Below are 14,475 nucleotides of genomic sequence, written 5' to 3'. Positions count from 1 at the left end.
ATCATGTGCTTCGCGATGAGTTCCCCCAAAGCGTTTTAAACAGCATGCACCGGTACGACCCGCCCCTTTGCTCCGCGCCAGGGCCAATGAGGGAGAGGTGGGGAGCGCGCACTGTGAACCAGCCGCAATTATGCTGTGTTCCTGTGTCATTTTATGTGTTTGACTGGGAACACAACATGGGGGTAATGGAGTGCAATTTGACTCTAATTGAGCGATGCCACTTTGATCTCAATTGGGGTTAGGACAAATGAAATATAAACATAAATAAATAGCAGAATAGCATCAATTTTGCCTTTTTATATTGAGTAACTAGGTGTTATTATTATTTTTTTTGCACTGCTTAATATATTCATAAGGAGCAAAGGTTACTTATTTGGCTGCAAAAAAAACCTTTAAACATGAGACACTTTAAAAATAAAATAATAAGTTTGATACCTGCCCAGGTTTTTTTTTTTTTTTTTTTGTGCTGTGTTGGCATTAAAGCCTTCCAATGAATTTGCCTTGTTACCACCTGCTGCTTAGCCAACTGACCATTACAGTGCTTTTTTTGCGATATCCGTTGTTTTTATAGATCTTATTTTTAATGTGGGTATGGAAAATGTGTTCTGTTGGAAAGAATGACTCACCCAATAAAGGCCTACATGCCTGTATTATGATATGACTGTCTTTCTCCACTCAGCTATCAAGTTGCCTTGGATGTTTAGACTGTGCATCTGTTGCCCTTTAATTTTAGGTCAGGCTGTAGCCGTGTTGTTCTAAAGCCACTGACTAAATCACTCTTCCTGTTAACTAATTCATAATGAACATAAACTAAGTGTCTCTCCAAAAGGCTTTTGTCTTATTTGTAGTTGTGGTTATTTATAGCAGCATGTATATTTAGCCCAAACCACCTGTGTCAGTGAACTGTGTGCGTTGTGTGTGTTTGCTTTCCATGCCCAATTACCAGCAATAAAGAGAGCGATGCATGCCAGTGCTGCATGTGGCCCACAAGGTGGAGAGCTGGAGACTGAACCACATGCATGCATTACACACACACACACACACACACACACACACACACACACACACACACACACACACACACACACACACACACACACACACACACACACACACACACACACACACACACACACACACACACACACACACACACACACACACACACACACACACAGATCTATGATGTGAGCAAGAAGCAGACAGCAGCAGAGAGGAGAAAGGAGGAGGAGGGCAGTGAATGTGAACTTCTCATGGAACTTATGTCACTGCAGCAATAGCATCTAATGGATTGAGAGCAAATATGCTATGTACAGTACATATATCATCTTGTTGAGATGCAGACATTACCGACTTTAGTACAAATAAGCATACTATTTTTTTCTGTCTCTGCATATTTATAATCTTGGTGAAACTATTTCTCAGAAACAATTAGTTTTGTTATTGCTCATTGCCCTCTAAGTGAACTCTGTGCCATTTCAGAAACTTGAGGATTGAAAAATATGTATAAAAGCTTGGTATTGACAGTATAGTGGAGAGAATTAAAGGGATAATACTACAGTGCAGAATCTCAGGGATTTTAATTAAATTTATTTTATGTTATCTACATGTCATGCAGTCATATCGAAGTATCTAAGTATATGACAAAAAAATACATAAAATTGTAAACACCTACTTTTTAAAGTCCCATGAATTTACTCATAAGAAAAGGTGCCACATTTCTGCCCCCCTTTTCCTGTCCTTAAAGCAGTAGTTAAACATTAAAGGAAATACACTTTTTAGCTTTATCTTAATAAACCTTATTTGTATTGTTTCAGGTTTCAAGGTTTTATTGGTCATATGCACAGCATATACGTTGTATATGCTGTGCATATGAAAATCTTATATCCCATGCTCCTCCAACAACTCAACATACATGGTGCAAATAAGATAAATAAAATAGTGCAAAAAGAGAGAAGAATATTTACAGTAACAACAATAAAGATTTGAGGATGTGAAATATATACATATGTGGAATACATTGAAATTATTTAAATACTTTACACTGTTGAATGAGGAGGTATGGACAGATGCATATATTATGTATAGCAGATGTATATGGCAGATATATATAATATATAGATATGTGTACTATGAACAGATATGTATGGCAGATGTGCATAATATATATATATATATGTGTGTGTGTGTACTATAACAGATGTGAGTAGACATTCACAGAGCTCAGGAGTTCAGCAGTCTTATAGCCTGTGGTATAAAACTGTCTCTGAGTCTGGTGGTCTTGGTCCGGATGCTGCGGTACCGTCTGCCAGACGGCAGCAGACAGAACAGATTGTTGCTGGGGTGATGGGGGTCCTTTAATATCCTACCGGCCTTCTTTCTACACCGCTGGGTGTAGAGGTCCTCCATGGATGGGAGCTCCGTCCTGGTGATGTGCTGAGCAGTTTTCACCACCCTCTGTAGAGTCTTACGGTTGAGGGCGGTGCAACTGCCATACCAGGCAGTGATGCAGCCAGTCAGGATACTCTCGATGGTGCACCTGTAGTAGTTGCAGAGTATCCTGGAGTCCATGTTGAACTTCCGCAGCCTGTGGAAGAAGAAGAGCCGCTGTCGAGCCGTCTTGGATATGACCCTGGTGTGATGTGTCCATGTCAGGTCCACACTGACGTTTACCCCGAGGAACCTGAAGCTGCTGACTCTCTCCACAGGAGTCCCGTCAATGGTGATGGGTGTGTGTGCCTCTCTCTGCCTCTTCCTGTAGTCCACAATCAGCTCCTTTGTTTTGCTGACGTTGAGATGGAGGTTGTTGTCCTGGCAACAAGATGTCAGGGCTCTGACCTCCTCTCTGTACGCCGTCTCTTCGCCGTCTGTGATCAGACCGATGACGGTCGTGTCGTCAGCAAGCTTGATGATGGTGTTGGAGCTGTGTGTGGCCACGCAGTAGTGCGTGAACAGGGAGTAGAGGAGAGGGCTGAGCACACAACCCTGAGGGGCTCCGGTGTTGAGGGTCAAGGTGGAGGATGTGATGTTCCCCATCTGCACTGCCTGGGATCTGCCCGTTAGGAAGCTCATGATCCAGTCACAGAGGGCGCTGTTGAGCCCAAGGTCCCTGAGCTGAATGATGATCTTGGAGGGCACAATGGTGTTGCATGCTGAACTGTAGTCAATGATGTAGTCTTTAAAACATGTGGGGACTACAGACTGGAGCAGTGACCTATTGAACATGTCTGTGAACACATCTGCCAGCTGAACTGCACACACCTTGAGAGCACGGCCAGGGATGCCACCAGGTCAAGGAGCCCTTATCTTAATAAACCTTATTTGTATTGTCTTGTATGTTATATTTTTCCTACAGCTGCAGTGAAGCTGAGCTGTGTTACACTTCAAATTTCACCAATAAAGCAGCAGGATTGAGTCTTTTATTGTGAAGCAGCTAAAAGCAAGGTATTTGACAGTGTAAGTGGAACTCAGTGTGAGTAGTGTTACCCTGCATTACTGGCATACATGGCTGCTTTTTTTCACAATATTTGCAAAAATGGAATAACCTTGTCCGAGATATTGTATTGAATATCATACAACTAATGTTGCTGATTTTTATTCAGTGCATTCATATGTTTCTTTATCAGTTTTCTTACCTTTTACGCATCTCTGTTGCTGCGATAACATTCAATAATTTATCTTGCCTAACCCTATCCAGTGCCTCCTAAATCATTTTATATGTACTCTCTCTTACTCCCTTCATTCCTACTTTTAATACGATTTATTTGCCAAAAGAGAACACAGAATAGAGACAACATGAAAATAAAGTTCAGTTTGATGTATATCAAGTTTTTGTTGTCTGTCTGGAATCATAAATGAGAGAAAATATGATTTGGTAACGGCCCTTTTGGCACTCATTGGCCAGCAGATCAGTTTTAAATACTGCAGGGAGTAATGGTAAAAGAGAAAATCTTTTAACTTCCCTTTTATCAAGGGCATAGCAGTCCAACAGCACTGTCATGATCTCCGGCCTGAACAACATCCTGAGCTTTGGTTTGATCTATTTCGGATCATAAAAATAACACATTTTCTTAACTGGATTACACGGTAGTTAAAATCAAAGCAGCACGTCTTGAAGCAGCGTCTGGTAACCTTTGTCTGTCTTGTTCGTTGACATCAAAGTGAGCTTCAGGATCAGCTTTTGTTCTTTGACAAAAAACATGAACCATCTCAGACAGTAAATGATTATTAGAGGAAGTAAAGACGCCGCGCAGACATTTAAACATAACTTTATTAAAATTATTAACATCTTGTAAGCCATGTTTTATAAAATCTGCTTAATGATGCTATATGAACAAAATTACAAATACATATCTTTAATCGGTAAATGATTTACAATATTTGTTGTCAATATCAAACATCTAAGACAAAAATCAGGCTCATATCAAGATATCAAATAATATTTATATTGTCCAGACAATAAGTTAATATATTTTTGTATGAAAAAACGGTTTTCAATTGCTAGACGTTCTGGTATTTGCTGAACAAATGTGATTCCACCACCACACACATAAAGAAAACTTAACATTTGACATGTTTCCATACAAACTCTGACGATTTTACTAATAATAAGGGATATTGCGGTAGTCACCCCTATGACGATTATTTACAGTGACTGGACCTTAAACTCTTGTGACAGTCAGTCAAAGTTGTGTAACATGAAGGCTAAAATGTAGAGGCCTTCTTTTGAAATAAGTAATGTCCTAAAATGTATGTCTTTCTTTTCACGTCATTTCTTTTTACACTTATAATATAACAAAATACACAGTTGTAGACAAAACAATCTTCCCACAATATCCTTTTAGTAGCTGTTCCCAGGCTTTTCAGCTTATCTTCCTCAGAAGATTGCCCAGTTGTCATTTTAAATACATTTTCTTAATTTATCATGCGCCTTCACTAGTGCTAAAAAAAAAAATCATTCGTAGTTGAGATTTGAAGTTAATTGTTCTTTTGAAAACTGCACTTGATAAGACAATCTCTCGAAAAGGTCCATAAAAAGTATAAAAATAATGTTCAACCACATGTCTTTCATTGTTTGCCCTCAATTGCACAATAACCTCAAACTGAACAAAAAAAACAAAACAAATTCATTTTTAAGATTTCAAATAAGGGGCTTCTTTTTATTATAGTTTTTTCTTTCTGATGTTGTCATGTTGATGCTTCTTCCAGTATCTATATTTTTGTTTATTAAATACTGACAACATGTAGGCTTAAAAGGTGGCTGAGCCTGGCCAGTTTAAATACAAGTCACTTTCTGTAAAATATATAGTTTTATCAAAGAGTATAAATAATATACGTTTAAACTTTAATTCCACTTCTGGAAGATAACTCTAGTCTATTTGTCAATGCTTAGTATATTCATAATATTTGGATACAGATTTATCCAATTTTTGTTGCTCAAAATACCAAACAGATCACCCATTGTAGCATGCCTCATCCCCCTCTATTTCAGCCCTGTTCCTGAAGTGCTGATTCTGTGACTGTCGCTTTAAATTTGAGCTGAGCTGAAGCTGGCCACGCCCCTTTGGAGCGTCATGCATGATCTGTGCTCTGGAGAAAGTTTTCTACTGGCAGAATACTAAATGCTGCTGTGATTAAAACGCCATATTATGTTCCAAACCACATCAAGCATTATTTCTGAAACACTTTCTGTTTACCACTGGAACAGTGACATCATATGTATTATATATACAACTACTCTTAAGTCCCTCCTGCAGACATCCTGCTGAATACACAGACAAACAGAGCTGCTTGAGGGGATTCAGCTCGCGACCGTATTTGGGGGACGTGTCACGTGGGTGGGACGTTGCCTTGAGTTAAATGTAAAGCCAGCCCACATTTCGGTCAATACTTTTGAGGTCATCTGGATCAGCTCGTTTGTACCCCCGTTTTTAGAGATGTGGGTAAGGAGGAAAAGAGAGAGGGTTGTATTTTCTGATACTTTGTGAGTCTCCTTACACACCAGGGACACATGTATGTATAAAAGACAGCAAAAAGTGCATTTTGTATATTAGGGGACCTTTAAAGTTCTCCTGACCAATTCAAGAGTATCAGGTGGGGCGCTCTTATGGGCCAAATCGTGAATGCATTACCAGAGCTGGTGGTTATAGCATAGTGAGTCAGCTTTGCAGACAAGTTGCCCCAGTGGCAAACGACAGTACTGCAGCTTATAAAAGTGTCTCTGTAAGGACAACTTAAGCTGCAAACATGGACAGTTATACGCTTCCGTGTAACCGCTCGGTATTGGCTATATTAGGCACTCAATTTTATTTTGAAATGAGAAAAGATGGCAAGCAAGACAAGGGGACTTGGCTTTGGTCTTGAGGAGTTTTTGCATATATTCACTATGAAATGTCACTGTCAAATGTGCGTTCTTTGAAAAATACAACGCAAGCAGAGTTTGTTAGTAGCACTAGCGCCACTCGCTTACAATGTTGTGTTTCTTCAGGGTTATTTCAGTAGTTTTTCTACTGTCTTTTATCAAGAGGCACAATAATACCATTCAAATGTGATAAATAAACAGCTGGGGATCTGTCGGTGTCATCTTCCAAGCCTACAAGTTTGATACAGATTTTTTGCTGGAGCATCACTTTAAAACAAACAATATATATATGGCAAAAAACACAGGAGCCAGAATTCTTAACATTATTTGGTACCCAAGATATTCCTCTTCAGCAGTTACTTTTGTGAAGAAATAGACAATCAGGAGAATGTGTAGAGGAGTGCCCGGCTCAAAGGCCTCCGTGAGGATAGTGTTTCCGCTTTTATATTTCTGTATCTTTGAGATAAATTGGCAAAGGCAACGTATCTTGGTGTTTATTGTCTGCTTGAGATGTTGAAACAGTTGCTTCAGGGATACTATCGTTCACAAGTTCCACAGTTACTGTTGGGGGTTTCAGAAGGTTTTCATGATGATTCCGATGCTGTAACCTTGGAGAGGGGCGAGGAGAAGATCTTGGGGAAAGGCGGGGGGAAGATCTGGGTGAATGTCTTGGAGAAGGTCGGGGAGAGTGTCGGGGAGAGTGTCGCAGCTGCTTTTTGTGTTCATAATCCTCAGCGCTGACCTCAGGCACCAGCACCTTTGCAGTGTGATTGAACAAGGTGTAGTCCACCCTGTAGTACCTCCTGCTGACCCTGATCATCTCCTGAAAGAGCTGACCCCAGAGGATTTCAGGTGGAGTGTATGAGGTTCGGGTCTGATGTAGCATACCTGAGGAGTCGTCCGTGTAGGTAAAAGACACCACAAGCTCAAAGTCTGCTTTCCGAAGATCTATCAAACTCATACTGAACAGAGGGCTGCCAGGTTCTATCCTGTGGAAGACTGTGGTAGGTGTGACCAGAATGATTTCCCTCTGCTGAATCACCAGATCTTCGTAGCTCACATCCATTTTCCCTGTGGCATGCACCGTGGAGCGGACAATCTGGGCGCGAGCTGTCCCCTCCACCAGATGGTGCCTTCGAAAGTCTCCGACTCTCCAGGAGAGACACAAGTAACCATCACGAAGATTAATGACGGCACAGTTGCTGAATCCTACCGTCTGAGCCCTCTTTCTGGCCGAGGCCATTTTTGCCACAACAATTCCGATGACAAACGTGTCGATGAAACAACTGATGACATCTTGTATAGTTACGATGATAATGGCAATCATGCAGTTCTCGGACATCCCTCTGGAACCATAGCCAATGGTTGTTTGAGTTTCAAGCGAGAAGAGGAAAGCGGCTGTGAAGTCGTGCACCCCGTACACGCAGGGTTCGGGTGTGATTTCTCTGGTGTCACCGTAAGCAAGAGCAATGACCCAGTAAATTATGCCAAAGAAAAGCCAAGACAGGATGTAAGACAGGGCAAAGATCAGGAACATCACTCTCCATCTGATCTCCACCAGGGTTGTGAAGATGTCGGTAACAAACAGCAGCCACTCCTCGGGAACATGGCGGAAAACAACGTTACAGCTGCCCTCTTTGCGTATGTAGCGGTATTTCTTTGGGAGAGGTCCATTCTCCGTCTTCTCAATGACGTCACTGGTGGGGCTCACTGAGGTATATTGTTTATGCATCTTCCAGAGTCTGAAAGGAATATGGCAAAGAAGTGTTAGCAACTTTAATGTTCAAGTTGACCTGATAGATATCACATTATTTGTAGCCTTTACGCTAAATAATCTTTAGGTAATTCCTACACATCGTGGTTTATTTATCCACAAAGAACTTAAGGAATGTGTGTCATGGAATTTCAGATGTTGTTATGGCTATAAATAAGCCTCTGCGTCAACTTGGAGTGGCATTTGCATCTACCCTTCATGCCCATTTCCCATCTTTTCATCCCCTAGCTGCTATTGTTTGAGGAAACAATAAACAGCTGAGTATTCCATGAATCAAAAACCTTGGTTTATCACTGGAAGTGTCCAACGTCTTGCTCTTCTTTCTTTGTCTAGTTTATATTGAGCATCACTTTTTTGACAACAAGACCATAAAGAAAGGACAAAACCATTTTGCTGCTAACAAGCCACTGATTTAATTTTCCGGTCTTTAAAGCAACTCTGCTAATGAACTTTACAAAATTCCTTTTGGGCAAAGACTGTACTGTAATAGTATATCCGTAAATGCATCAAAATGGTGTAGTTGCAGAAGATATTTTTGCCTATTCTGTCTGTTTCTGTAGCACAGTAAGATGTCTTTTGTCCCAGAAACTTTCTGCAAACGTACAATCATTTTTCCATGCAAATGTTTGATGTTGTCCCAAGCAATGGCCCAAGACCTATTTTTCTGGGTGGTGGTCAAAGAACTGTCAGAGGGCCAATGAAGGAAGCACCACAGGACTGAACTGGTCGGAGATAGCAAGGGAAAAAATGATTGTGGAAAATGAAATGGTGTCACGGTGCGATCACGGGCAGAGAAAAGATCAATCACAGCCAAACCACTGAGAGCATCCTCTACGCCCAAAACAAATGGGATTTGAATCACCGCTATCTGACTTAGTGAACTGGGCTCTGGTCACAGACTCCACTTTCTCCTGGCTACAGTGAACATCCCCACTGCCAGACTCTGGAACTCACTCCATGAGGTCATAGAAATAACGTCCAATTAGCTCCCCATAATCCCTTCCTAACTACTCTGATATGGGCTAAAGGAGAAAATGTAGCATCTTAGTGGAAAACCAAGAGACGCTGAGTGACTGTTGAATTTTTCGGTCATCACCTCTGAAATTAAACCTTCATTTGACCTGAACATTTAAAAGTGCAAAGAAAATAATTATTATTGGGTTTATAACTATTTGATGCACATGAAATTTGGTTCATAATGTGCGTCTTTTTTTCAGGATTGTATATGTCATAAAACAAAAAGTAATTTGGATTGAGAAAATACACGCCGAAACAGCTATTTGTTCGAGCCCTCCTATTTTGTAATTTTTTATAAAAAACGTTTATAGAGGAATATAAAACGTGTTGTTCAAGATCATTGAACTGTTACTAGATATCTTTTACTTAATACAATACATTGCCAAATGGTGTGTTTATTTATTATTTTGTAATTAATTGAGTGAGCTACAGCCCACACACACACAGTATATTCTATAATTGTATCTTACCGGACTATTAAGTCGGGAATAACACATAATGAAGATGAATGCTTAGGCAGTCAAAGTAGGCGGTAACAATACATAAAAAAAAAAAAATCTCTTCAAGCATTAAAACAGGAAATGAGTATACTCCCGTCCTGTTGCATGTGGTCGGAGAGTAAACTCAACCTAAAACCACACAACTAATCAGCTATTCATCCTGCATTTTTAATGTGATGTAACTGTTGTGGTAGTGATTTTGACAATAATAGCATCTGGAGTAGCGGGCCATGAAGAGACCTTTTAATCAACACTAACTGTTTTTTAAATGGTTCAAGAAAGGAGGAATCTTAAACACTCGCAGTCGACTTAATACTGCTGTAATATGGCATCTGGATGGGATTTAGAATTATTATTTTTTAAGCAATGAGAATTAACACGCATAACTAACATAGGATATTGTGTTTGCTCTGTATTGGGGTTTTACCCACTGTACATAAGCCCTGATACTTCTCTGTTGTGTTGACCCACTAGGTTGAGCTGTTTTCTCCACATTCATTCTGCCCATTTGTGGAGCTTATGACCTGAAACAAGCAACTCTGTGTACAAAACACAGAACAAACTCTTACAACCAAAACACATCCTGACATTTGGCATAAAGTGTCCACTGCATTTTGTATGAACACAGCTATGAATCTTTTGAGGTCTGAAACCTTTTGAGGGTTTTTCACAAAAGTGTCCTTTTGTTTTCTAAAGTTAGGCCAAAGGTCCGACATCCACTGCTGACAACAGAGGGATTAACTCTGGAAACAACTTGGGCAATTGGCTTGTTTCCTTTCCTGCTCGGGGCATTTACAACTCCATTACATGCTCAGTTACTGCAAATGACATTGTGCCACCCATCTGTGGTTCACTGGAACAGAACTGTGCAAACGGGTGGCTAGTCTTAGCTCTGCCCCGAGGCTTTCTGCCACCTACAATGACCTTCAAAACCCCAATGCTGCAAAACATTTCCATCTCAACAATTAAACACTCACTGGCTTGTCCAACGAACTGTTGTTGGGACCTTTTGTTTCAGGAAGATTTCCAGCAACAACTGTCAAAATGGACATTGTTTTAGCTCCACACAATGGTCAGAGTGCTGAGACATTTTTTATATGATTGAGTCAGGATTTGTGTCGGAAAGTTAATGGTTTATCCAAGCTTCAAAGTTCCTATTGGACAAAAGCATGTTTTTTGTTTAGTTTGCATTGTCAGAAATAGCCTAACATTGCTTTTAAAGAGGAAGAACTTCCAACCAGAAGCACATTAGATGTTGCTTTGTTTACTGTCCACATTTCTTTCTATATTTGGCTTACTGAATTTTAATGAGCCATTTGTTGGTCTACATATGATTCATGTCAGCATTCAGTTTCTGATTCTACTTGGCAACTACTACTGTTAGATTTTTCTTGAAGTCAAACAGGACATTAAGGATTACCAGTCTTGCTCTTTCCGCTGCTTAAAACACAGATAGTCTGATATTAATGAAACCAACCCAGTACTGGCAGCTTGCCTTCTTCCTTCAACAAACCTATTCTTTTTTTAATCTGATATATATGATACAATATCAAACATATTCATATGCATTATTCATCAGTAAATTCCACCAATGGTTGTGTTGTATCCAAGGTATTTAACCATTTTCTCTTGCATGACTGAGTTTGATCAGATAACAATGTGAAACATGATCACAAACATTGCTTATCACCTTGACCACATCTTGTTTTGCTTTTTAACCATTCAGGCTTTGGATTTCTCTCTTAATACCAATGCTCAGATTACCAATTGTTCAGCTATCCAAAGCTTTTTGAATTACTGTTTGCTTAATATTTCTGTCAGCTCAAGGAAAAACCTTTGGTGATGTGGCCAAGAATGTTTATTATTCATTAGCCAGCATTGCAGAACATGCACATACAACTGAAATAAGTAGCTTTGTAATTTATAAATTCATGTATGAGATCATTATTTCACACCCCCAGATTTGACATTGAATTAAAAAATCTGACAATTTCTGCACAGAAACAATAGTTTTCACAGATGGAATCCTACCTTTTTTATGTAAAAAGTAAATGGTGAACCAGTGGCTGGAGTTTCTGTACCTGAGTGGAAAGGCTCTCCGTGGGGCTGTACAGTAGCACGACAGTCACCTGCTGGAATGAGCCAGCCCCCCTTGTCACTGCAAAAACTAAAGATTAACACCTCCCTTCAGCATCACATGGTGCCATACTGACAGGTGAGCGTTTGTTTTTCTCAATGTGTGTCTGTGCAGGGTAATGTGAATATGCCTGAGTGTGTGTTGTTAGTGAGTACGCATACATGCAGGTGTTTATTGGGCTTTGTTACATGCTTGCACTCAATACATTGTGAAAGGAAGATTTTGTTTATGCAATAAGCAAGGAGTAAACTATGCAAGATGTCGTACTATATCCAGTCGAATACTTGAATATAGCTAAATATTGCAACAATAATATATTAGCTCTAAACTTGGCCCCCGCTTTTGTCAATCTGCAGGATCTAAAAACTATTAAGATAGAATTGTTGGACATGGGTTGTACTTGTTACTAGGAAAGACTCAAATATAATTTTGCCATCACATCCATATGCCCAAAGAATACAAAAATGGGAATGTCAGCTAATCTTCCAAGCATGGAAAAAAGTCCTCGATTATTTTACTAAAGTAAAATTAGCAATACTGCCGTGTAAACATACTGTAAGTTAGAAGTACAAGTTCTGCATTCAGGATTATGCACACGTAAAAGTACTCTTTATGCAGAGTAGCCAAATTCGCAATCATACATTTTTAAATATTATATTATAATTATTGAAGCATTACAATATTCATCACTTTACCTTTCATTTGGTAAATCTGTGGTCTATTTGAACTATTTTAAAGTGCTGGTAATAATAATATATCATAATGTTTTAGTTGATTAGTTAAACAGTGCCAAAGTAGCTAAATTCATTAAGAGGAGTAAAATGATAAAAAAGCATCATGTGAAAATATGTCCCTCAAATCCTACCTTGGTTAAGTACTTGAGTAAATGTTCTTAGTTGCCATACAAACACAATAAAGTGAAAAAGTTGAAAATACGTATTTGCTTTATTTCAACAGATACAGATCCATTAAAATATACCTGGATCAACCCAGTGATTATTGGTGACACTTCCTTTTTTAGCTAAGTGTCTGTGACGATAACAGATTCCTGCGCTTCACCTGTGCATGACACCGTAGTTCACATTACCGCATTGTTAATGAATTTGTTGGTTTATATGAATTTGATCTCCCCTTTCCAGCTTGGTTTCATAACACCGCTATTCACAGCAACCAAATACAAATTGGTGAGCTCTTTCCCTCTTTTGTGCCTCTTTTACAAGGCCTTGACCAAAATCCCTTATTCCCAGCCTGAAACTCCTTGGAGAGGTAAACTCAAACACCTCTCTCACTTAATAACTGCTTTGCAACCAAACTCTATTTCATTGTCCTAAGAAAAAAAAAAGCCCAACTCAAGTTTCAAACAAGGAAATCTATTGACGGGCAGCCTGTGTTCGGTGCGGAGAGAAAAGGCTTGCAGGTGTTACGTATTGTGGTAATATGGGCTGTCTCTCTTATGTACCCACAAACAGATCTGGGGCAGTGGAAATGGGAGTCTGCTGTCAGGTCAACATGACTTTTCCATCGTGGTGGTGTTGATGTTTATTGGAATAATAGTGTGTAAATGACAGAGCTACTGAGGAGTTTTGTAAAGGTGTTCTGTGCCTTTAACTACAGTATAGGACACCTGTCAATCATGGCCAGCCTCACTTTGAAAGCACATACTTTAGATAAGAGAATGGTGAATGGATCATTTGTGGAGTAGGGTAAAAATTACGCATTTATTGTAATTATTATTATGAAGCTTTGCTTCATAATAATTCATTGTTTGGTAAAAAAATGCAGTTTGGTGTAAAAACTGCTGCTTTTAGGTGAAACCCCTGTAACTGCGAATAAGCAAAGAAGCCAATGAAGTTTTGGAGGAATAAGTCAAAAGACCCGGAAATTACTTCGCATTTTTGCACTTTTGGTTCCCTCGTCTCAAAGTCAATAGGTTTTTGGTTAATAAAAGCTCTAGGGTTTTTAACAGATAAGATATCTCAATTGCCACCCCACTCATAACATGTTTAAGCTTTTCAACGTCTTAATAAAGGTGGTTCTGTTAAGATTACAACCAGTGCAATGCTGACTTCCAGTGTTGGCATACAAAACCATGTTATCCTTGCAGCACTCCATTGGCATCATTTTAGTCCTATATTGCAGTTATGATTGTCTAACAAGTTTACGAGTCCAAGCTAGCAGCTCTGTGAGGCTGTATGCAAAGAGGTGGTTTGAGTTTTTAGTCTATGCTAAGTTATTACAATTTATCCTCTGAGCATGTTAGCTAACCGGAATTCTGAGATGTTTCCTGTCCGAAATTAAAGTGTTGGACAAAATGTAAATATGTAGAAACAACATTCATTTGCATGCAACAACCAGAGTCATTATGGTTTAATCTATCAGTAATGCCTGCATCAAGGCAATTGTTGTAGAGATCTCACTGGACCAAATTTTGGACTGAGCATCGACCACAAACAAAATGTTCTTTAGTCACAGTACAAGTTAATCTAAAAATCAGCTTTAACCACAAGGCCTTTTTGAGAGTTTGATGATTGGTCAGTAACTAAATGTATAATCTCTGGCTCCTGCAGTAGGAAAACAAGCTATTTGACACCTTCTTAAATCTGCAGACTAAGAGTGCAGGGCAAAAGAAATGACTCAATACTTTTATTTTTCAAGTTGGAGCACAGTGTGGGGTCCTTGCAGTAAA

General features: G+C 39.4%; 1 protein-coding gene across 2 annotated transcripts; it reads right to left on the bottom strand.

Annotated features, from left to right (window-relative positions):
* Window positions 1-4,252: 4,252 nt before the first annotated feature.
* kcnj16a (potassium inwardly rectifying channel subfamily J member 16a) lies at window positions 4,253-11,781 on the bottom strand. Of its 2 annotated transcripts, none has more exons than XM_063892507.1 (2): window positions 11,684-11,781; window positions 4,253-8,103 (listed from the first exon to the last, which is right to left on the bottom strand). In XM_063892507.1, exon 2 carries the CDS (start codon window positions 8,091-8,093, stop codon window positions 6,804-6,806), a length of 1,290 nt encoding a protein of 429 aa, XP_063748577.1. In that variant the 5' UTR covers window positions 8,094-8,103; window positions 11,684-11,781; the 3' UTR covers window positions 4,253-6,803. The 2 variants fall into 2 exon arrangements, with proteins under 2 accessions (XP_063748577.1, XP_063748578.1); XM_063892508.1 differs by having other exon boundaries at window positions 11,734-11,774.
* Window positions 11,782-14,475: the final 2,694 nt, after the last annotated feature.

This window comes from Eleginops maclovinus, chromosome 10 (assembly GCF_036324505.1).
Source record: "Eleginops maclovinus isolate JMC-PN-2008 ecotype Puerto Natales chromosome 10, JC_Emac_rtc_rv5, whole genome shotgun sequence".
In the NCBI taxonomy this organism is placed as follows: domain Eukaryota; kingdom Metazoa; phylum Chordata; class Actinopteri; order Perciformes; family Eleginopidae; genus Eleginops; species Eleginops maclovinus.
This window is presented reverse-complemented; position numbering and strand designations above follow the sequence as displayed.

Bases quoted from the DNA above. Each gene is read 5' to 3' on its own strand.
- kcnj16a (XM_063892507.1), bottom strand. From the start codon at position 8,093: ATGCATAAACAATATACCTCAGTGAGCCCCACCAGTGACGTCATTGAG.